The 24662-nt window shown below is 44.2% G+C and overlaps 1 protein-coding gene across 1 annotated transcript in view; it reads right to left on the bottom strand.

Moving 5' to 3' along the window:
• Window positions 1-5126: 5126 nt before the first annotated feature.
• Window positions 5127-24662, bottom strand: part of PIP4K2B (phosphatidylinositol-5-phosphate 4-kinase type 2 beta) — a 40071-nt gene continuing 20535 nt past the window's right edge. Inside the window, exons 3-10 of the mRNA XM_019507590.1 lie at window positions 23324-23420; window positions 14684-14836; window positions 13798-13944; window positions 12312-12350; window positions 8885-8998; window positions 7165-7423; window positions 6697-6800; window positions 5127-5774 (exon numbers count right to left, since the gene is read on the bottom strand). Of these exons, the coding sequence (XP_019363135.1) occupies window positions 5694-5774; window positions 6697-6800; window positions 7165-7423; window positions 8885-8998; window positions 12312-12350; window positions 13798-13944; window positions 14684-14836; window positions 23324-23420 (994 nt within the window). The 3' untranslated portion in view covers window positions 5127-5693. The remainder of the gene's footprint in view (window positions 5775-6696; window positions 6801-7164; window positions 7424-8884; window positions 8999-12311; window positions 12351-13797; window positions 13945-14683; window positions 14837-23323; window positions 23421-24662) is intronic.

The raw sequence follows: 24662 nt of genomic DNA, 5'->3' as shown, positions 1-24662 counted from the left end.
GATGGCTCTGCTTTTCTTGAATGTGTGTATCAGCATTTAAGTACTCTCACTCATATCTTTAAAGAGTAGATTTGCTTGTTTTTAATCATTTAAAAGTAATTATAAAACAGACATCTTTCCTCTTTGCAACACCCCATGCTAAGTGAAGAAGGATGTTTATCAAATACATGCTGGAGAACTAATAGCATCTCCTTTTGATACTGGGTAAGTTAGGCATAGTGCTTAGGGCTCTAGCTTTTTCTGGCAGTTCTAGGAAACAGTCTCCCAAGTGGCTTGTCCAGCATATGTGGTCCAGATTGGAAAAACAAAACCAAACCCTACAATGTCCTAATTAGCCCATGTAAATTGAGGTACTTCACAACAGATACTTATAGCCTATTCAGAGCAACAGCAACATTACTTTTGCAGTTGTGGGTAATACCATTCTTGAAATTGTAAGAGCAGATAAAAGGAGACTCTTATACAGTTGGGCTGTGACTTGCTCAGGGCCATCAGAGCTCATTTGAAATAAGACAATGAGGAACAGATGTACACAAAGTTTTCATTTTTATTTTTTTTCTTGGTTGAAGATTCATCTTGTAACATGCATGCATTTCAAAACAGTAACAGTGTCTCAAACTGCTCCTAGCAAACAGACAAGCACAGAGGACTTAAAATTCCTATTTAAAAAAAACAAACAACCCCCCCAACTGAAACAGCAGTGAAAATCTAGAATGCTTCATCATTTTAGTTTTAAATTAAATTAAATTTATTCACATTTGTTTTCAGTTGCACTGATCAGTCTTGCCTATCGCTGTGACCTGTAGGTATAACAGTCCAATTTGACATAGCCCAATCAAACTGCATTTATCACACATCTAAACAAAGAACAGCATATGTGCTGAGTGGTTAAAAATGTAAACCACTAAAAAAGATGGATGACCAAAGTCTGTTTCCCCTAGTATTAATGTTGCTATTACACAAGACTTCACATGGCAAGGAAAAGTCAGTAGTGGCTAGTATGATGGACACTGGACAACAGGTTCTTCAGAACGACAAACTGCCAGGAAAGTTTGAAATGGTGCATTAAAAAGCAGGAGGGGAGGGCACTGCAACTTTGTTTTCAAACAACTGTTACAATTACAGTGGGTTTGGAATTATTAGTTACATAATGTTGCAAACAAAAGTTTCAGCATGAACACTGACCCCTGAAAAGTTTTGTGTTTATACCATACAAAGGTTAACACTCCAACCTCTCTGCAGCTGCAAGTGGAGCATCTGTAGAGACTGCATAGTAAATGCAGGTCTATTAATCTGTTGACACCAGAATACAATCCACCATTTTCTCCACAATTAGGTCACAATACAATTTAATCCCATGATATGCCTCTAGTTTCTGTGGTTAAAACACTGGTCCCAAGTTGAAGGCAGCTGTAATAGCCACCTGGAAGGCAAAGCAGTAGTTCTTCTGCCAGATAGGCAAACTGGACATGCCCCTACCAAAATACTTAGTATTTTTACTGTCAGTAAAAATTAAAGCTGAAGTTAGATTTCCTGGAAGTGGAAGAGCAGGCCCTTAGTTAGAATGTAAAGTCAGTATCCAAAGGGATTGTTTTTCATACAGTTGCATGTAACCCCGCTCACCTTTAAACAAAGGGCAAGTTCTTGAATATTTTCATAGGGACATCTTTGGCTCTATCTACTATTCCAGTTGAAGATTCCAAGGCGGTTTTGACCTCTCTGGGATTGGTCAGTCCCAGTTTATTAAAGATAGCTATACTCCCTATCAGGAGCCCAGAAAATGCTTTGTGGGAGGAGTTTTACAATTAAAAGCCACTCCAATCAAAACCATAGTCAGAGGCACTGGATTAAAGTGACACGTAAAAAAGGTTGACCTCAGGGGAGGAGGGAAGAAATGGATCCATTAAAAAGACTGCACCTAGCTTGAAAAGTGAATTCCATAACCTCCCTACTGCCACTCTTGCATGCATCCTGCAACACCAAAGACTACCTGTGCACAAAAGCCACCTGGAAGCTGGCTGGTAATGATGATTAAATTATGGTGTATACAGAGCAAGTGGTTACTATATACTGGGGAGAGGGGAAAGTGCAGAGGGAAGGGGGAAGAGGTCTTTAGCATCCTCTTAAGGGGTTCTTATTGAGCTGGTATGACAGGCCATCTTATAAGTGGCACAACTCCCAAGAGGGGGTAGACCTTCTGGTCTGTACTATCAGCATCCTTTTTCTTCCTCATACCCATCAGTTATTTTGATGTAGGGGGAGGTGTTTCTAATCTTAAAGTTTTTACCTCTCCTTGATATTTACTAGGCCCATGTCAAGATAATGACAGACACCCTAAGCAGTCAGGAGTATATTTCCTAAAAGATCTCCCTTCTAACATACTGCCCCCTGCCTTCTTTTTGGGCTCCACACTACTTTTAAACCTCTAATTGACCTAAAATTGCACAGCATTTGCCAGAAAAAACAAAACAATGTAGCCAATTACTTAATTTTCCTGCAGTTTTGTGGGGATCTAGACAATTGGCTGTTACAGTTTATATTGCAGGCCTACCCTACTACACCTTTTTCCAGCTGAATCTTGGTTTCCAATTGCAATGCACTTCAGTGTAAAGTGTTCTGTAGGGCACAGGCTATAGACAGAAACATCTACATTCAGCAAGCTAGGACAAAGAGTCATAGGAAAAAAAAAGACAAAGACTATCACAGGCAGTTGTATAAAAAAAGAAAGAAAAAAAAGATTAATGGGGTGGTGTTTTTTAAATATTTCAAAGTAAAAGATGACCAAAAACAAGATTAAAACAAAAACAAAAAAAAAGCAAAAAGTCCCTTTTAGAAACAAATCAAATATTTGCAGCTTCACCTCTTATAGTAACAAAAATACTGTCTAGAAACAAAATTAGCATTTTAACATAATGCTACCTCTCAAAATGTAAACAATATACAAAATGCGAATGTTAAACAGTTACATGCCTGGGTAATACATCTTTAAATGAGACAATTGCATTTAATTAGCTTAATACACACTGTATGGCAACATGACAAAAATGGCAAAATGGGGCAAGTGCTAAAGTAAATAGAAAGTTGCAAGGCTTTTATGCCATGAGGTACTGACACCACTGACTGGAGTCTAATAAGTCTTCTCCCCATCTGGAGTGGGAATGTAAAACAATAGAGCCTTCAAATCCTTCATGTCACCTGTTTTGTAACAGTTGCTGCAGGAACTAGTTGTCTTTTGATTATATCCCTATTTAAAGTTCAAGGTTTATTTGGGGTTTTTTTGTTTGTAGTTTTATAGTTGCCCCTAGCTAAACAAGCTTTACCCCTACTGTCCCTGGGCTGCCCATTTAAAACATCTCATGGCAAGATGCCTTCAGCACACTTCCTTATTTGCCATCATTAAAAAAAATGCACATCTACATCTAGCACACTACAAAGTACAACCTAATTTCCCAAAAGGAGAGTGGCAAACTTACCAGGCCAAAGTTGCAGATTCAGAAATTTTTAAAACTGTCAAGAATAAGAAGTAATGGGTATTTAATTCCTATTTCACAGTAGCCATAAGTGCTTATTGTTTTAGAGGAAAGTAACTGACACTAAGGATATTTTCAGCTCTCCCCCCACCTCCCCCATTTTTACAGTTTTTCTCCTATCTGCATTTGGTTTGTGTTAGCTAGACATCCTAGGATGTGTAAGATTCTTGCTAGGCTCTCAGACAATGGCATGTTAAGCACCCCAAATTTACACATAGAATAGACAGTGGATTACAATGGCATAAGAAATTTGTCCTTCAAAGAGAATGATCCAAAAGTGAACAAAAAGATCCATATCCCATTACAACCAACTGTATTCATTTTATATTTCTTTAAACAGTATTTACATTGGACTCTCATAAACTGAGTTCTGAGTCTTGACCTATTCCCCCTTCATTCCCCTATGTTGAAAGCTGTGCTGTTTACAGCAGGAACATAAAGGGAAAAAATTAAAGATATCCTGCATTCAGAATCCAACCAAGGCTAACATTAGTCTAGTTAATTACCAGGATTATGATGAGCACCAGTTATCTCTCAAAAGGATCAAATCCACACAGCAAACTGTAACACACATTACAGCACAGGACACATACATTCTAACAGCTTATTCCTGAAACAAAGGCATATGTGAAAACAGTTTCAAGGCAGATAAGCAAGGTGTGTCAACTGCAAGAGGTTTGTTTAAAAAAAGCCAAAAAAACCAAAACCCCCTGCTAAATCCTGCTTAACAACAAAAAAGCTTTCAAGAGAGACGCATCTGTTTGGGAGCAGACCTAATTAAACTTATGGTAAGTTTGACATGTATGGATGTGAAAAATATTACAAGCGATTAATCAAGAGACAAAACAGGACAGAATTCAATCACACAAGTCTGTTCAAATTCCTTAGTTGAAAAAAATAATCTGGAGCAAGTATTCAGACATAAATGTCCATCAAACTATTGCTCTACCAGACTGTTATGAGCCTGGAGTGAAGCAGAAAAATGTCTACAGCTCAAGTTCAGTTTCCTCTTGTGCAGTGGAACCAGACATGCATCCAAATCTGATACACAGTCACTGCTAACAACACTCTGATCTTAAATCACTGTCAGTTTTCTCCAGATGCAAATTGCACGGACTATTTTTGTTGTTAAAACCTCTCTCAGGAAGCAAATTTAAGTACCTATTGCAGGATCATATGAGTTAGGAAAACTGAATGAACGTTAGCTAGATTAACATTGGCAGAACAATTGTCAACTATTTTTAAAAGTTAGGGCAAATACATGATTGTGTCAGAGAAAGGAGGGGGCATTCTAAACAGTCAAATGTTGTCCCAAACCTACCAGTAAGTTAGCATGATATTTTTTATTTTTTAACTTTCGTGGAATCTTCACAGTTACCATACCACAGCACGATGGTTCAGGATAGCCCCAGAAATTACATTATTTAAGGACTATCTATGTTTCATACTGCTTTTTAGGTTTTACAATTTATGCCTTTTGAATGATCATCTTTGGCAGATGTTTGTTTCCCTCATTTTTCTTGTAAAAATCAAGTGCAGGTAAAAATTTCCTTTTTTAAATTAACCCAATATATATATATGTATATATATAAAAAAATGTCCTAGTCTGATTTTACCTAGTTAAAAGTTCAGCAGCTCAGAGTAACAGTTTCATCCTTGACATGGTGAACTATTTTCTTTCCAATTCCTACTGAGAGAGAAGTAAAAGGGTCTTGTACAGCTTTCTGTTAAAGGCAGTCCAATAAAAAGAACAGCAGTTTGTGGAATTAGGTATTGTGTCACTTTGGATTTAACTCAAGCTAATGTTTGACTCCATATAAATAGCGCCAAGGATAGTACCCCTACTGGCTTCTCTTGATCAGAGAGGAGAAAGTCTTGTTTATACATAGCAGTGGTGAAGCAATGATACTTTTTTTTTTAAGCCCTCAAGTCTATGTCTGGGCACATTTGTAACAATGAAAAAAATGCTCTTCCACTTGGTTCAAGCGGATTATTGAAGAATGAACCTAAAATTAGTTTCCTTTTAAATCATACACGATCTCACGCACAGGCGCACACCCCCCCCACATGCTGCTACAGTGTCTGTTTTAGTGTCACAGGCTGCATTCTCTGTTTTTAGGAGTAGCCCTCTTCTCTTTCCGTCTCACTGAAGGTTGAAGATGACTATGTCAGGATATTGGACATAAATTCATTGAAGCGTTTAGAGTACTGTTCTGGGTTCACTGTAGAGATCTCTGCCCCAGCCTACAACACACAAAGGACAGATTTAGGCACAGGGTCCAATTGTTGGGAGAGCTCTAAGAGCACTACTATAGCTGCAGACAGCTCTTCATTAAAGCAGGCTAGCCCAAAGGGAGAGGGGAGTTAAGAGGAGGTGACTGCATCAGCACAGCAAGGCAGCAGAGGAAAACACACCAGAATCTGCAAGTGACAGTGGCTGCCAGCACCCTGACAGCTCAGGGTCTAGACCTCAAAGAAAGTGAATTTTAAGTCTAAATGTGGGGCTTTTACATAATAGAATGAAGTTTCAGTTAAGTTCCCATATAGGAAGGATGACAAGGCACCACCACAGCTCACCCAGCTGATAAAGGGTCAGAAGAAAGTTAGCCTGAACTCCTGGACCCATTTGCACTTTTTATGGTGCTTGAAAGGCGAGTGCATGCTGATCAGCCCTGAGGCATGTTGGCTATGCTTTAACTGCTTTGGGGGTACAAGACTTCAGTCCCCAGGGCTGACTTAGAGCACTTTCCTCTGCCCTGCAAAGTGACTAGCACTGGCAGGATGGCAAGGGGAAGAAGAAGGTTTGTCTAATAGATTCTTAAATGATTGGGTCCTGTAACCTAGCAGGAGTTATTTGTGCTGTTTAACTGGGGGAGATCTGAGCTCTGGCTGCTCCCTGAGTCGAAGACAAAAGCACCACAAAGAATCAGATCCTGGAGAAAAGCAGGTTCAGAAGCACTACAACAGGCCCCAGCAACAATCATATCGTTCTGCAGGGGGAGGGAGGATGCCTGCAATGGGAACTTTTAGGAACGGAAAGGGGTATTTGAAGGTCCCTGAAAAACTGGTTACAGTCGTTAAGTAAAAGAAGTCAGTGCGACATACAAAGCAAGACGACACTCAGCACCTTGTGACTTGTTGGAGTAGGGAGGGGACAGCAGCTTACCCCGTGTTTTACTGTTTTGGCAGCATGTGCAGCTTTCTTCTTTGCATCATATGGCGTGAGAATGTCTATAATGGCCATGAAATACACCTCCTTCTTGGGGGCACCTGAGAAACCAAAAACACCCTCTTTAACAGACCCCAAATTACACCACCCACCTACAGCTGCCTCTTTTAGCAAGTATAGAGCAAGTCTGCCTTAATGTAATTAAAAGGCAGGAGAGCAGGAGGCTGGAAGTGGTTGGAGGTTTTAGGAAGTGGAACATAGGAGCCACACATCAACACTATGCACACCAACACCCACATTTACAGCCTCATTTTCACAGAGTGCAACGCTTACCATTCACAAGCAGCAGACCCAAGGAGGGGTCCTGACCACTCTCTGGATATCCTACCTCCCTTCAGCCCACCCAAAACAAAGAGTATACTTTGTGCCCTTAACCACTTCCTACCAGGCCCCTCTGACACTCACTTTCGTGGCTTTTCATGGCGTACACATCAACAGAAGGGTCAAATTCCCCAGGCCCGAAGAACCGTGGGTAGTTGAGGAGGTTTCCTGGGCTGTCCGGAGGGGTCCCGTAGGAAGAAATGGGATTCCCACCAATGCCATCGTTCTCACACTCCTCATCCTCAGCTCGATCCTCTACTTCCATCTCTTCCTGCTCTGCCCGGTCAACATCATGAATACCTACCAGCAGGCTGTAGTCCATGATCTTTAGCTGAGCTAAAAACTGGGAGGAGGGAAGCAATAAGGATAAAGGGATTTCAGCTGGGGGAGGGGTACCTGCATGGAAAACTCATCTAAACTTTAGCAGGTAGCCAGTGCTGGCTCCTGGGCACATGATCTTGTGGCTGGAATAGGGACTGAGACCTTCTTGGCTCTGGAAGAAAGTGCGACTTGCCCCAAGGGGACATCCTGAGCCAATACAGAGCCGGGAGGAGAACTCAGGAATCTTGTCTCTGAGAACCTGACGTGTGTGTATGTGTTCATGCACACAAGCTTGAACTGAGCACAGACTGATGCCAACAGTGACAGAACAAACTGGCTGCCATCTCAGTGGTGGGGAGAAGATGATTTTTGGTACATCTTGTGCCAAGCTAGGTTGTGACCAGGAAACTAAGGCAATATGAACAAGCTGTTGCTTTAGCTCTGGGCCACCTGAATGGCATAGAGACCCCTGTTGTGCAGTCTCAACCTCTCAGGTACCCATAGGGTGGACATGCTTTTGCTTCCCTCTTCAGGGAATTGGGCAAAATACCTGCAATATGTAGCACAGTCCTTTGCTCCCTCCAGGTGATCCAGAGAGAAAAGGAGGTTTCCCTTTTGGGATAGAAATGCCATGAACTTGTGAGAGGATCATACCAGGTAAGACCTGGACAGTGGGATAGATCTAGGCCAGGTAACTAATAACAGAAAAAATCAGTCTGTAGGGCTTTCTAAGATGACACACTCAGAGAAGCTGGAGCTGCTGAAATATTGGCACCATGGATCTAGTAAGCAGCCAGTTTTCACCTCCCCTCTCCCCCGCAATGAGACAACACTGCATAAACCAAAAGGACCCTCTCGTGTTGGATGCTGTCAGGGTACAAACAGATGCAACAAATTTATAGTAGCGTAGAATGATACTGGTATGAGATGTAACCATTGCACAGTAACATCTGCATGCTCCCATAGCATAAGCATAGCAAAGTAAGTTCAGCAAAAAACATTGTAACTTTAACTTTTTTCATTTAGGTTTACCCCAGGTTTGTGTTCCCTTTTACACTGTAGGAGTGGGCATACACAGCACTTCCAGTGTAACAGATGATGCTCCCTCCCAAATGGCAATTCCTTCTTCCCTTTTAACATGCTGGAAAGTTACATCTGCCTGCAGCCTCAAACAGGTTCATGCATTAGATGCACCATAGGCCTCCCATGCTAGATCAGAGCAGTGTTCCTATTGCTCTGTGTGCACCAAGGTGCTTCCTGATGCACTTGGGGCTGGGACAAAAAAGATCTCTGCCCTTTTCTGCCTCCCCCCACCCGCGATCGACTCTGTAGCAACAGCACTAAAAACCGAACAATTTTAATTGTTGCCACTGTTTCATCTGGCCAACAGAGTGCTCCATGCTGCCAAGTTGCTCACAACAGCTGAGCTGTCACCAGTTCCAAGCTGCTCACAGTGACACTACGAGCCCTAATTCAACTGTACCTCCACGTCCCGCCTTAGCTTTTCCAAGAAGTTCTTTTTACTCTCCTCTCCGACATGGAGCTTCTGACCTTCATTCAAGAAGTCATTGTCTTTGAACGTTGGCAAATCCTTGGCCTATGAGACAGCAAGAGAAGGGACGGGGTTAGACTACGCGAGACATTAAGCTGAACTCCATCATCCACAGCCATTGGCTATTTCATTCTTCGGCAAAACACTGATTTGAAGAAATAAATACATGACTGCCAAAGGCAGCAGGCAAAGCACTATCTTTATAAATTAATCCATTGGCTTAGCTTTATCTAAGGGGAATGCACTGGGGATCCTGACAACAGCTTCATTTGTTTTTCTATGCTGTAGTGGAACCAGGACAGGGGACGGATCAACTGACTAGGTCCTGCAGAAATGCTTTTTCCTTTTGCCTCTGCTCTCTGCCACTGTAAGATGCAGAACACTGGGATAGAAAAAAATGTTTGGTCTGACCCAGCAGGGTTTTTATGTTCTTGTAATTTCAAAGGCTGCCAGGAATATTTGCTTCAGGCTGAAAGCTGAATCAACTGCATTTCAGACAGAGAGGGGTCGGTCTAGCCAGTCTGAAAAATAGAAAATTAAGTCATGTGGTTGTTTTCATATTAGGGAATCTGGAGAAATGCCTTCTCTCCTCCTAATGATTACATAGAAAACCAAACCATATCATTGGGAGGACTGAATATGGACCAAGCATCTTTCCGGTTTAAATGTTTTCCATAGATAACTATAAGCATACCATTGTCTCACATTCAGCTTATGGTGTATTGCAGGGGCAGGCAAAATATGGCCCGCAGGCCACATCCGGCCCACCAGGCCATTCTATCTGGCCCATGGAGCCCCTAAAAAATGTAGTAAATTAATATTTATTTGCTCCCTGTCAAAGCTGGCTGGAGACAGGGGCAGTAGGACCCAGAGGGAGCCCTCAGCTTGCTTACAGGCTTGAGCAGCCCAGCCCTGCCCACCCCCAGCCAGGTCCCTGCTTTCCTGCCCCCGCCTTGCTCCAGCACCACCTGGTTGTGGCTTCTGGCTGCATCCCAGGACCGTGGAATATGGGAGCTGTGCTGGTAGGGGTGTGTATGTGTATGTACGTATGTGTGCAGGCACAGGGGCAGAGAATGTGTATGTGTTCATAGGGCGAGTCCCACACGCACACCCCTCCATACACATCCACCTACACATGCCATTCACAAACCCCAGCCACCCTCCCCCCATACCCACTCACACCCCACCTACCCACACACCCACAGCCCCCACAATATACAAAAATAAGACTTCATTTTAAGCTATTGTGCAGTCACCTCTGCGTACACTACACAAACACATGCAAATCAGGACAACAATCTTTTTTTAAATCAAATTAATGAATGTTGTAGATGATCACTTTTTAGAATATAATTTGGTATTTTTCTGGTTCTGAGATGGCAAAACTCCTCGCTGAAAGGAGTACTTCTGGGGGCAAGGGGAGGAACTTCTGGTGGCAAAGGTGAGAGGTTAGGGGGTGGGACTTCTGGTCACAAGATGTCACCCAGGGGGCGGGGCACCTGTCAAGGGGCCGGGCTACCCAGACAGCCTTTGACAGCTTGCCAAAACTCAGCAAGCTGCCCTCCACCCAAAATAATTGCCTGCCCCTGGTCTATTGTAACCCCCTGGCCCTTTTCTGTGAAAGTATCCTTCCATGAACAGTTCCACAACCCTTCTGTACAATTTGGGATTATATTTGTTTATTCTTAAAACGATGCACCAATCCTCAACCCTCTTATAAAAATATTATATCAAGGGTCTGATATAAAGTGGTTTTTTCCCCCTCTTGCCTGGTTATTTGAAAGTAAACTCATAACTTCAGCTATAAAAATCAGTAAACTCATAAAATCAGACAACTGAACAACAGTAAGGCGGCAACAGGTTATGACAAGGGACTGGAGCTTTAAAATGTGAAGTAGGAATTCCCAACTTGTGAGATGACACATTTTTGGGAGTCCTCTGTGTAAAGAGGTGAGACAATCATCTAGGCAGAGACACTGAGATCAGCCAATTTATCATTCCCAGCTCACTCTTCTTGAGTTTGGAACACCTTCCTAGGGAAACAAAAAACTCTTCTGCAATTTTTGCAACAACTCATGACCCTGACTGACTGTGCTCAACTATATTCAGTTGTTCTGCTGTTTGTTGCATCCCATCCCTTCCTGCAAACCTTTATAGGATCATAGGAAAGTAGGGCTGGAAGGGACTTCACAAGGTCATTTAGTCCAGCCCCTGCTCAAGGCAGGATCATTCCTGAATAATCCATCCCAGCCAAGTGTCTGTCCAACCTGCTCTTGAAAACTTCCAAGGATGGAGATTCCACAACTTCTCTAGGTAGTCTGTTCTAATGCTTGAACACCCTCATAGTCAGAAAATTCCTCCTAATCTCCAATCTAAATTTCCCCTGCCAAAGCTTGAGGCCATCACTCCTAGTCCTGTCTCTTTGGTCACAGAGAAAAAGAAAAGCCCATCTCCATCTTCTTTGTAATCACCCTTCAGGTATTTGAAGATGCTCAGTCTTCTCTTCTCCAGATTAAATAACCCCAGTTCCCTTAGCCTCTCCTCATAAGTTCTGCCTCCTAAGTCCCTAATCATTTTTGTGGTTTTGCATTGAACTCTTTCCAAACTGTCCCCATCCTTCTTGGAGTGTGGGGCCCAACACCGAACACAGTACTCCAAGTGAAGTCTCGTGGTGCAGAATAGAGCAGAAGAATCACTTTCCTTGATTTGGAAGTGGCAATTCTGTTAACACAACCCAGTACACCATTAGGTTTTTTGGGGGTTTTTTGTTTGGGTTTTTTGGGGGGCGGGGATTTGCAACAAGAGCACACTATAACCCCTCTGGTTCTTCCCTGTGTAAATATTCTCCCAGACCATGTGCTGCAATTTCAGTAAAACCTTTCATGGTGGCATTCAATATGGAAGTGCTTGCAGAATCAACATTGTAAGTGAGAAGCTCTTTAGAGCAGAGACCTCAGGCCAGATTCCCAAAGGTATTCAGATGCTGAAGGATGCTGCTGTTTGCTTAGTGGGATTTGCAAAAGCGCCTATCCTGGTAGAGTGAGTGCCTGACTTCTGATGTGCCACCTTGCCTTCACAAACCTCTGCAGAGCCATACCACTGCCAGCCTGCAGGCAATCTCTTCCATGATTACTATGCTCTGCTCGACATGCTCTTAGAGCTGCTCAGACCATGATTCAGTGATTCTTTGACAAGGTGAATCTTCCATTCAGTTGGTAGTTCAACTTGTCCCCTTTTTCTTCACTGTTCAGTGCTCCTTTAGTCCAGAGAAACAAGCAGCTGGACCTACCCCACTTCTAAGCAATGTTAGGAATGAGAGACAGTCCTCGAATAGGCATGATAGTAGGATCATCCTTACCTTTTCTTTATCACTTGCTTCCCTGGACACTGTTGAGCCCTGATAAGAAGAGGAAGACACTGTATTACATTACATTACATTCACCTGCAGGAGCCATCCAATTAATCATCACTAAAAAGTACTGGCACCATATCTTACAAGTTTATTTTTAAATGCTTTTTTGCTTCTGATTAACAGGTTCCTTCACATAAAAATATGTATTTTAACAAGCCAATGTAAACAAGACAGTCAGGGCTGGCTGGAGAACTCAGTCCCTGCCCCCCATATGTTATACAGTCTCTCTAATACTGTACCCAAGGATTTAAGCACTGCAGTTTGAAACCTTGATTTACAAAAAAAACCTCACACTTGATCAAGAGAAGAGATTGCCACCTTCCTTTATATCTGCCTGCTCCTAGCTATAATGGGTGGTAGGATGCTAGACAAGATGTCTCACTGGCCTGTATGGCAATCCCTACATGAACCTTCTTCTCTTATTGCCCCTGGCCTGAATATTGGGGACCAAGGGGGTGAAAATCCTGACCCTACTAAGATCAATGACAAAACTTCCCCATTAACTTCAATGGTGATGATACAGCCTGAGAAAGCCATCTGCACATTCAGTCACACTCATGGAGGGAGAAGAGACTGGTAGCGGATACAAAACTGAGATAGTTATAAGCCACAGTTTGCTGGTGTTTCTCTCGGTATCTGAGCCAGATGTGGGTGTCTACATTTTCAATTCTACCTCCGTGACACCCAAGTTCATGGCTTTTCTCAGCATTAGCTTGCAAAAAACCTTCTAAGCTTTACTTAATGAGATGCAGCTCATGTGCTCACTGAAGAAAAGGTGGAGCTCTATTTAGTGAGGTTCATTTGGGATAGGGACTCGTGATAAAGCTGAGCTAACAAAGAGAAGCAAATATTTTTCTTTAATGCTGAACATTTTTGAATATCCAGGATTACCTGGGTGCTTATCTTGGCTACAAACTCTATGAGACTTCAAAGCCAGGACCTAGAACTTCCTACCCTCCACACTCAACTACCTCTCTCCCTGAAGGAGAGCCACAAAGCACAAACTGCTTGTGTGTCTTCTTTACAATTCTTCTGTCATATAAAGCCATCTTCAGTGTTATGAATTTGAGGTCTCAATCACCTTCTTTTCATCGAGGGGATTTACTGAGTTTCAGAGGGGTAAGATGACCCTGGACCTGCTTTGATGGGACTTGCTTGTACTCAGTAAGTCCTTCTGCTTCAGGGAAGGGCTGGCACAAATGCCAGTCAAATCTTTCAACCTCAAGTGATAACCCCATTTAGGCTTTCCAAAGTTTGACAAAGTCCTCCATGAAAAAAGAACTTAGAACTTTGTTGATTTGGTCTACAAAACACAATTTAAGATACCCCAGAAGTAGCACCCAGGTACATCTTTATGGGGAAAAAAAGACAGGAAGCCTTAAAATCTGTGGCTTACTAACCTGGAATGGACTTGGCCCTGCCCAACCCTTACCTTCAGGTCATACTTCCGATGCACGGTCAGCCTGTGACTAAATACATTCCGTGTGACAACCATATAGGTTTCCACGCCATCCACAGTAAGGCGGTACATGCCAAGAAACTGGGGAAGAAGTGTGTTTCCATGGCATTCCACTATGAACTGAAGAGGCACAGGGTGAAAAAAAAGAAGATATCAAACTATGGATCTCTTGGAGTGTTACACCGTAAAATCATAGAAAATTAAGGCTGGCAAGGACCTCAGCAGGTCACCTAATCCAACCTTCTGCTCAAGGCAGCCAGGTGACAAGCTAGATTTCTAGTTCCACTCAGCCTGGGGCTGTTAATAACCACCCAAGACCTCCACTTAAGAAAAGGAAGAAGACACATAATAAAACAAGATGCCACAGCAGGATGGCTAACTGATCCTGCAAGAGGGGAGTAGAGCGTTTCCGGATAAGCCAACTGACTTAGCACACATTACCCTTCACTCCACCCACTAACAGAATAGCTTTTCCCCCATCCTATTCTGCTGGGCAGGATGATCCCACATGTCTCAATACAGTCTGGGTCTCTACAGCTTTCAGGCATTGGCAAGTTGATACTTTGGTGGAGGCAGATCAAAGGTGCCGACATTATTAGAAAGTGAGCTGTTAAGCAGAGATCTGGCCTCTGGCAAGTTCAAGATCCCACAGGGCTCTGAAAGGGGTAAAAGGAGACTATAGGGCCACTGACAACCAGCAGCCTCCACCTAAACAAGCTCACCTGTGCTGTACTGTTGGTAAGCCATAGCTAGGGCTGAAACAGTATCTTTCTTTCAATCTGAGTGCTCCCCTGCTATGCATTAGATATTCCAAGACACTATCCACCTCCCAACCCATAGGCTTCTAGACTCACCGTACCTGATGGTACTTCTTCAAGATGTTGTGCATCTCGGCTACATCTTCACTTGACACTGCCTTGATGACAAACCTCCTGTCATAGGTGGTGAGGAAACGGGCCCCACAGCGACCTTGGCTGTCACTGTTCACGGGGGCACTTCGGGTTACAGAGTTCTGCAGGGAGTCAGAATTAAAATAAGAGGAGAGGGGGGAGAGGAGGATATTGGTCAGAGGAAACAGGAATGCTGTATATCTCTGAAAGAACAGATAAGGCATTTGAAAAATGGTGGGTTGACAGCCCTGGCACTCTCTATTTATATTCTCAACAAGATACATGGGACTGTCTTTCAGCTCTGTGCATGTACAGCACCTGGCATGGTGGGATCTTAGTCACCGGTTGGAGTTTCTGAGTCCCATGCTAATTCCAATAAAGGGAGTTGTTGGATACTCAATAGTTTTGAAGATCAGGTCACTTAAATAAGTGTCTTTATAACCCTAACTTTGGGCCTACATTTTGAACGTGTTGGTCTTCAGTGTACTGACACATTTAATTCCTCTAACACATATTGGAGGAAGGAAGCCATTGCTAAAGAACCATTATTTTTTTGACAGGGTGAGAAAAGTGTGAGAGTTCATGATGCACCTGGCTCCACATCTTCTAGATTTCCTCCAGCCTCCAGACAGTAAATCTGGTATTTCTGACACTTCCAAGGCATAAAAGACAAGCAGAAAATAACTACAAATTTAACACAAATTCTGTACTGATAAGCAAAAGTGTAATTGCTTGGGAATTCCTCACAGGCCATCTTTAAATCCAAAGCCAGGCTTTTCCTCTGCTGTTCTTATTCACTGAACATAAAAAGCGGCTGTTCTCTCTTTACATTCCTCTCCCCACCCTTTGCAATGAGACACTGCGACTTCTTGGCACTCATTGCATAAGTAGAATATCAACGTTGAGCTGCAAAGCAATCCATTATGGTAATCTGTGTGCAATAAAACCCTCTCCTTCTGTTGACCACATCATTTAATGAGTAGCCTCAGGTCCAGAGGAAGATAATACCTTGGAAAACAACACTAGAAAGGGTAGCAGCACAATACAATTTACTTAGCCAATAAGGCCAGATCCATTCTAGATAATTTCTACCCTCCTTCCCTCTTAAAGAGTTTTCCAGCACTATGACCTTAGTCCTGCTTCACTGGTGGTGACAGAGTGGGGCCAGCAGTAGAACAGATGGCATTCAGAGATCTGCTGGCACATTATGCATTGTTTTTTTTTTCTGGGTGCACCAAGCCAGGTTAGATAATAAGGCAGTCAAAATGCCAGTGGATAGTTTGCACTTGCCCCCTCAGTGCTACTATATCAGTGAGACACTAAGTCTAGCATAGACATCCTCTTAGACAGTGAGAGCTCTTTTGTATTGGGGGCTTTGTGATGCTGAGCATGTTACAGATGCAAAGAGATACATCGATACATTGGTCCAACATCAGATTGGCACTAATGCAAAGAAAATTGATTGTCTCAGAAAAATTGGCCTGATGTGGCCAATAATTTGGCCAATAAATGCCCGTGTGTGCATGCAGCCACAGTACAGCACACAGGCAGCAAGGAGCACAGCCCAGCAGTGTGGAGAGCTGCACGCAGCTGGTAAGTCTGTTCTGGTAGACAGGGAATGGGGAGGGAATAGGCAGATCAACACCCCCTGAAGTGAGAGAGGGAGTAGGGCAGGAGATGTGGCGGGGCGCAGGACAGAGCAGAGGCTTGTCTGGGGGGGGAGGGGGGGGGGAGCAGCTCCTGCCACTGCATGCAACCTGGGAGAGTACGGGGGGGGCGGTGCCCCCAGATCTGCAAGGGGTGGGGTGGCACAGGGTGAAGCAGGCTGCAGCTGTGCCAGATTCTTCCCAGCCGAGGGGGGGACTGAGCTGCGCAGCATTTGGGGCGAGTGGCAGTGGCACTGGGAAGGTGGGCTACAGAGGGGACACATGCACAAGACTGCAGCCACCCCAAATTTTGCTGTAGCCCTCCCCCATAGCCTCTCTTCCAGTGCTGCTGCCACCCGCCCTGAGTTGCAGCGCAGCGCAGCGCAACCCAGCCACCCCCAGCAGTAAGAGCCTGGTGCAACCCATGGCTGCAGCCCACCCCACCCCACACATATCTGAGGGCAAGTGCCCACCGCTCCCCCTCCCCCCCATGCCCTCCTGGGGTGCACACAGCAGCAGGAGCCGCTCTCCCCTCATGCCCCGCCAGACAAGCCCTGGCTCCGTCCCACGCCTGCCCCAGCCCCTTCCCCACTCCCTCCCTAACCGTGAGGGGTGTTGATGCCTCTCCCCTTCTACCACAACAGATTTACCAGCTGGACACATCTGTATTGGAAATTGGATCGGTATTGGCCAATATGCCTCCTTAAAAAAAAACGGCTATCAGTATTGGCCCCCAAAATCTCTATCGGTGCACCCGTAGCAGAGACAATCCCTGCCCCAGACAGCCTGGTGTCCAAGCACCTTTAGGAGGCAAGGCTGAGATCCTCAAACCTATTTAAATACTTAAGTTCCATCAATGTCCTTTAACAAGCTGGACTTCCAATTCTTCCAACAAGCTGCAGACCTTCAGTTGAGCACTAAGGTCAAACCAACCTACCCATGAGCTTTTCAGTCTCTAACAAACAGATACAATGAGATTCTCAGCACTCTCCTGCTGCCCCTCATTCTCACCTGCTTGACAAGAACAGCTCACTTGCCCCTTTTCCACTTTGCTTATAAATTCTATAGGAGGTAAAGGTTACAACATGGATCAAGGTCCTCGGTACCAGATGCTGCACATACGTAAGAAGCCATCCTTGACCTGAACAGTTTCCTGTCTACACAGACAGGAGAGAGAAGAAGTGAGGAGCAGTAGAGGCAGAGAGAGGTGAAGCAACCTGTGGAAGGACACACAGGAAGTCTATAGCACAGCATAGAACTGATCTCCAATCCAGTGCCCCAGCTATGAGACCAGCCTTCTTCTCCTTTAAAGATAAACTCCTTTCCCAGCCCATTTGTTTCCCCTATGGGTAAGCCTGCGTTTTATCTGACTCCAATATACTCTTCATTATTTTGCCATTCCCTTACCTATTCAAACAAGCCAATGCCCACATTTGTATACATGCTCACACATGCACATCTGTATAAAGGATATGGGTTTTTTTCAGCCAGATATACAGGTATGTCTTAGGATCTCCATGGCAGATGATGTTTTGTTCCATGTTTTTATGCTAGTAATTAATATTCATTCTTTTCCACCCACACGGCTTTGTGAAAGTGAACCAGTAGAGGGAGCCTGGTTGTCTGCTCTTGCAAGGCACTAGACAGCGAGGTAAACAGAGTCTCATTGAGAAGGTAGGGGATTTTTCAGAGTCTAACTAAAAAGGAATTGAGAGGAAAGACTTTTTATTCAGAATAAAGCCTCTGAAGCATTTTATGTTTAAATGCAGTTGAGGAGAAATTCTATAACTGTCAATGGTTTCAGAAACAGTCAGAAAAGAGAGGTGGGGAGGGAGGAAAGAAAATCTTATTTCTTGCTGACGTTCACAAATCAGTAAGTGCTGTGTAGTCTAACACCCACCACCTCCAAAACCAGACTTGCTACCATAACGCCCGTTTCCTTTCTTATAGGCAAGACAGGAAGCAAAAATCCTGACCATATGTGGACATTACAGGGCTCAGAATCCAAAATGTATGTTACTGCCTTTCCTTCCAGCACAGGGTGTTAATCTTACCAGGCTGGCTAAATTCCCATCCAGAAGCAGGCGACAATAATGATAAAGAGCTTTGAAAGCAAACCATGAGAAGTTAAAAGAAATAGGCATGTTCAGTTTGCAGCAAAAGTGATTAAAAAGGGGCATAATAGTAGCCTACAAATATCCAAAGGGCTGCCATACAGAAGAGGGAGAACATCTTTTCTCGTTTGCCATAGAGGGCAGATCACAGAAGCTGGCTCAAGGCAGCACCAGGGCAGATGGTTTAGATTGGATACCAGGAAAAACTTCTTCATTGCTAGAACAGTGAGGCAGTGGAACAGGCTGGCTAGGGATGTTGTGGGTCTCCATACCTGGAGGTGTTCAAGAAGAGGATGGACAAGCATTGGTCAGGGATGATTTGGGGTAGCTATATCTATACTATGCTATGTGTATTTCCTACACTTCTGAGCTTTGCTGTTTGCCATGAGGAGCTGGGAAGGAATTTTTCCCCCTTCTGTTGCTGCATGTGTCAGGGATTGGGTTTGTTTTGCTTTCCTCTGAATTATTGGGTGTTGGCTGCAGCCAAGTCTGGAGACTGTGATGGGGTGTGCCAAAGCTCCTGCTGGCACTAAAACCCAGAGGTTCCTGGCTGGACAGGTCTCGCCCCTTCACTCAGGGTCTGTCCGATCATCACATCTGGGGTCAGAAAGGAATTTTACCCCATGGGCAGATTGGTAGGGACTGTGGGGGCTTTGCTTTTTTCTGTAGAAGGGGGCATGGCCCTCTTCCTTGGATCTCGAGAATATTTTAAGAACCCTTGCAGCAGCTGGACACTGACTGCTCCAGCCCCGCCTTCTTTACCTGTGGCAGTTTAGGCTGCTGTCTTGTAATTGTGTAACAGGGTTGATTTGTATATTTTTAATAATAGGTTAAATAAGGATTTGTATGGGATAGTTTGGAAAGGGATGATCCTGCCTCAGGCAGTGGGGTGGACTAGATGACCTCCAGAGGTTCTTTCCAGCCTTTCTTTTTTATGATTCTATGAACTAATTATATCCTGCCTACCTAAGCTTAAGCTGGAAGTTCATCTGAATACAGCATGCTCCACTTCCTGTCTTACACACTGGAACAACATGCTCTTAAAGAGCTAACATGTTCCACCCTGGAGGTGGGAGAAGTTTTCCCTCTGCAGTGACAGGCACCACATAAATGACAGATTAGGCAAGAAAGAAATGACAAGATAATGAGTGTTTCCAGGTAAGTTTTGTATTATTCAAAAGCTGCTCCTCAGAAAAAAGATATCTAGGCTACATAAAACATATCACAGCACATTAGCCAGAGGACAAAACTAATAAAAGCAGAGAAAGAAGCTTAACTACTTTCACAGGAACAGGTGTGAGAGGCAAGTTCAAGCGTGTGAAACCAACACAGTTATTTCTTAAAGACACCCACATCCAGATCAACTATGGCTAGGATGGGCTAGTCCAAGCTTCCACCTCAAGACTGGGATAAAGCCTGGCATGAAATCAAGCCAGCAGACCAGGCAGCAGCAGCACTTCCTTTGTCAGTACAAAGTAATCGCTGTGCAGAAAATGCAGTTGACAGCTAAAGGAAAAATAGGAAGGTTTGGCAAGCTACAGCCGGGCTCTTCCACACCATCAGGAGGGCCTCTGTGTTTCTGGAAGGCAGGCACTCGTTCATTTGGCTCACACGAGCTACGTGAATGGGCTCTCCTGGGATTTCTCCAGACTCCAAAGAGCATAGGTATCAAATACAACATACTACAGGTCCTGACATCTTCCCCCAGGCTGTACGTCACGACTATTCACACCTTTACAGTTATACCAGGGACAGGCCCAAAGGGCACAGCCCACAGACATTGGGTCTATTAGAAGCACACAGCCTATGCCATGCCGCTGTGTCCAGCAGTAGGACATGCACTTAGGCTAAGCATAAAACCAGTGCTTCTCAACCTTTTTAGACTCAAGGCCCCTCTCAAAAAATACAAGCTCATAGCTTTCACTTGTTTTTTGACTACAAAAAATAGAGCAATTCTTCTGTTGCAAAAAACTCAAAGCCCACTGCAGGTCAGAATGGTTTTGGTATTATGGATTCCTATGGGAAATCTTTGGTCTATCTTGCGAATGATGTTTGCACATCTAACAGTGCTAATGCTGTGTGTCATCTTTAAAAGGATCTCAAGGCACTCTAGTTGAGGATCACTATATTAAATACTTCCACCACAAAAGGGCACCATCAGTAGCCACCACCCAACTCACTTCTGCATTCTTTTAATCAATACCAGTAGCCAAATGTTTGATGTTTGCTTTTTACATTCTGGTGCCTTTTCCGGATAGTTTCCAAGTTCCTCACAAAAGCATTAGTGACTTCACTGGGTGGGGTGCAGGGAGTGTCCATGATCTTTTATAAGATGTGAAAACTATATTGTCTGAATTCCTGTTCCCACAAGTCTGCACTCAATGCAGAGCACATAGGAGTCCTGTCTTCTCCAACTCAAACTCCAGTGTGCCACTTCCCAAACCAGTGCACAGGCAAGAGTTTAGTAAGAGGAGAGTGGGGCTCCAAAATTATGAAAAATATCCAACAGTGCCTTGGTCAAAACATTTCTTTGCTAATGACTGAACCCAACTTAACAGATGATCATCTCTGGCTCCTCTCCTGCACTTTATCACCAGATATCAGTGCATTTTACACAGCAGGTCAGCATCATCAATCCCCATTTTGCAGATGGGGAAACCAAGGCATGGGAAGGTGAACTCGTTTCTCCCATATCACCCACAGCCCAAGGAGGAGCCAAGAATCGAACCCTTTTCTCTGAAGTCTCAGTCCAGTGCTCTATTACCTAAGTTAGACGCTTCTTTTCCCCTAGAGCTGAACACTTTACAGAGCACATACTACAGGCATTTCTGGACTTCAGTGCCCAGAAGTGGAAAAGTTTTCCCATCCCAAATGACTTTCAGCTGAGATTTTCCTGTGTGCAGTGAATCATTCAACTGCAGTTGTGAAATGCTCAGCAGGTGCAAACACAATCTCTCTTTACAGTCACTTCTGCTCTACCTTGCACAGTAACAAGTGGGTTGGCACAAGGGTGAGAGGTCTGAAATCCTATGATTGATTTCTCATTGTGAGGATCAGACTATTACAAAAAAATAAGCAATGAAGAAAAGAAAAAAAAAAACTCTGTTGTTCAGCTCTGGGAATCAAGCTTTGCTCTGAAAACATCCTGTGTGAACCCAGCCTGAAGGCACTAGTCTTCAGGAGACTAGAAGGGACTGTTACGAGGTGGCAAAAGGGAATAGGGGGAGAAATGGAGACAGATCTAGAAAGCAGCCTGTTGATTCTGTCATGCTCCTAAGAGATAGCCGTTGTGCTGGGGCAGCCCCTTTTCAACGCCCCTTTTCAACTAAGGATCACACTTAACATACCTGCTTTTCTGGGAGGAGAAACTGAGGCTGAGAGCTTAGGTGACTAGCCTAAGGCCTCAGAGCACACTGGTGGCACAGCAGCAAATAAAGCACGGGCTCTCCTCACTGTAGCCTTTCCACCTCCTTTTTTATAGGCTCCCAATGAGATTTCTAGGCTTGATGCCAATCTGCTCAAGAAATGAGCAGCTAATACTCTTACAACTAGGAAAAAACACCTCATGGAGAATAAATGCAATTCTAAAGAAAGCTGCTGGATTGACAACTATTGCAGAGGCAGCACTAGCTTCTTCATGGTTCCCACCTCAACCCAAACCTGGAAAGGTCCAGTCTTAGGGTAGTTACATTTCCATGACCCATTCAATACTCTGCTCCTTGGCAATGCTGGTCAGAGAAGAGCCAAGCAGAGGAGTTCTAGGTATGGGCAAATACTCCCTGTAGCACAACAACAGCCTAAAAATGATTAAAAGCAATTGTGGTGATCTCTCTAAACAGACAGGCTTGCCAGGATGAGATGGTGTGGGAAGGAGCAGGCCCTTTCCCCTTCCTTCTCATCCTCCATAACGGTTTTGAATAACTATATCTGCGGGACAGGGAGAAAACCACCTACTGGTTGAAACATTTTTTTTTGGTGGGGGGGAGGGGGAGGAGGAAAGAGAGGAATTCTCACAAGGGGATCATTTACCTGAGAAAAAAATTGATCAATACCAGGCTCAATCAATGCATCTTGCCAGGGCTAACATGCTGGTCTCGCCAGCTGGCAGGATCTAAACGAATATTTCACAATGCCAGCTGTTATCTACCACACTGGGGCTGCACATATATGCTGGTTTAATTACCCAACACTCATCCTGCTAAAGGTCATGCTGCTATCAAAGTCTTCCCTGTTTTTCAATTGGTTTTATCTAATTTAAGTGGTCTCTTATCTCCTCTGCTGTTAGGTATCTTCAGCCCCTTTTGGAATAACAGTCATAAACAAGAGGGAAGCCTTTGTGCTATCTCAAGAAGCTGCAACCTCTCTGTCTACCAGATTTTAGCCAGGGACTGCCAACCCACTGGGCACATGCCTTTCCCCCTTCCTGACCCCAAGAACTGAGCCAGATTGGGAATGGTCACAACTGCCATGCCAGGGACACCACAGACAGAAAACACCTCGATAAAACCCTAATACAAAAATCATCACATGGCACATAGCACTTTGTAGAAGAGGCACCTGGAATTCGCAAACATGCTCTGTCTCATTCCCATGGCGCACATTCAACACCAGCTCACTGCTTCCTTGTGCTCTTGTGTATCTGCAGCCACCTAGCATCTCGTGGGTTATGCTGAGATTGTAATCTCTCTGGGGCAGGTACCTGCTCTTTGATTTGAGTTTGTATAGCACCTGGCAGGGGACCTGATTATGACTGGAGTACTTAGACACTAGGGTCACACATGTAGGAGAGTTAATATAAATATCATGGAACAACTTAAGATATCTGAAAATCTCTTCATTTTGAGTTTACCTGGTAATCTTGATCATCAATCCCAAATCTTTCCCGGAGATTTCGGAACACCAGTGGGCAGTACTCCTTAAATTTGAAGCGACTTGGCAGGTTTTCCCTAGGACAAAGCAGCAGATGTCATACCTGTGGAACCAACAGTGCTTCACACACTAGCTCTCTAAGCCCTCCCTGCATCACTGTGAGCCCTAGAATCAACTCAGCCCTAATTCTTTCCCCACTCCCATCCAACCTTGTGCTTCACGCCTTCCTGAATCATCATGGCATGTTGCCCAACAGCCCAATCCTGCTAATGCTTATGTGCTCACTTTTACTACATGCATTTGAATATTTGTAAGATCAAGCATTTGGCTTGCAAGCTCTTTGGAGTAGGAAGCATGTCCTATTTGCTGTTTGTAAGGCACTGTATAGATTTACAGCAATGTGCTTTTTTGGGGATCAATGATTAAAACAGCTTAAATAAATATAGGCAATATCTTTTATTAGACTAACTGCCTAGATGAAGGTAGGTCACCTGTGCCCACAAGATTGTCTTAACATATCCAATCCTGCTAAATACACACAGGGACAGCGTATGAAATGACTGAAGAGCCTTGCACAAAAATTCAGAGCCCACTTCAACTACATCATGGCATTTCCAAACACATTGCCCACATGGGACCCTTTGCATTCCAAGTTCTTGAGGTGCATTCAAGCAAGAATAAAGGCATTATCCCTCCCCCAGTCTCTCCACCCCCGACTCAATAAGGAAACGGAGGCAAAGAGCCACAGCTTGCCTACAGCACGAGGAAAAAAGCAGAGCCAGGACCTGACTCAGGTTTTTGGCTTCTATCTCCAATGCTCTTGCCACAAGGCTGTAATGCCTCCTTAACCCCAAAGCCATGGCTTTGTAGCAAAGGAACGCACAGTACAAGCCAATCCTTGAGAAGACATAGAGGATCCCTGCAGGCTAACTTGGGCAAGTGTCATTTGTACTGTTTAACAGGCTGAAAGAAGGATTCTCCCCGACTCTGAGCCCAGATCTGACAAAATAATTTCTCCCTTTCCTCTCTCACTGCTGCTACTGTTCTGCTGGATAATTTAGCTACACCCTGAGATGTGGTGTTATTGTTTAAGACAGAGAGCTGGGGGAAGAGGTTCCCCGAGTCTGGATTAGATCAGAGCTGCCCAGCTGGTAGCCTATGGGCCACATGCAGTCTGCAAGAGGTTAATCTATGGCACAGACTCCCCTTAACTCCTGTTCCATTCACTGCTCCAGCCAGGGCAGGGCAGGGCAGGGCAGGGCGGCCTGCAGTGCTGGGGTAGCCAGGGCATGGTGCAGCAGGGGAACCCACAGCCAAAG

The sequence above is a fragment of the Gavialis gangeticus genome, unplaced genomic scaffold, assembly GCF_001723915.1.
Source record: "Gavialis gangeticus isolate Ggan-Ray unplaced genomic scaffold, GavGan_comp1, whole genome shotgun sequence".
Lineage (NCBI taxonomy): Eukaryota > Metazoa > Chordata > Crocodylia > Gavialidae > Gavialis > Gavialis gangeticus.
The sequence above is the reverse complement of the archived record's forward strand: the minus strand, read 5'-3'. Positions and strand labels throughout refer to the sequence as shown.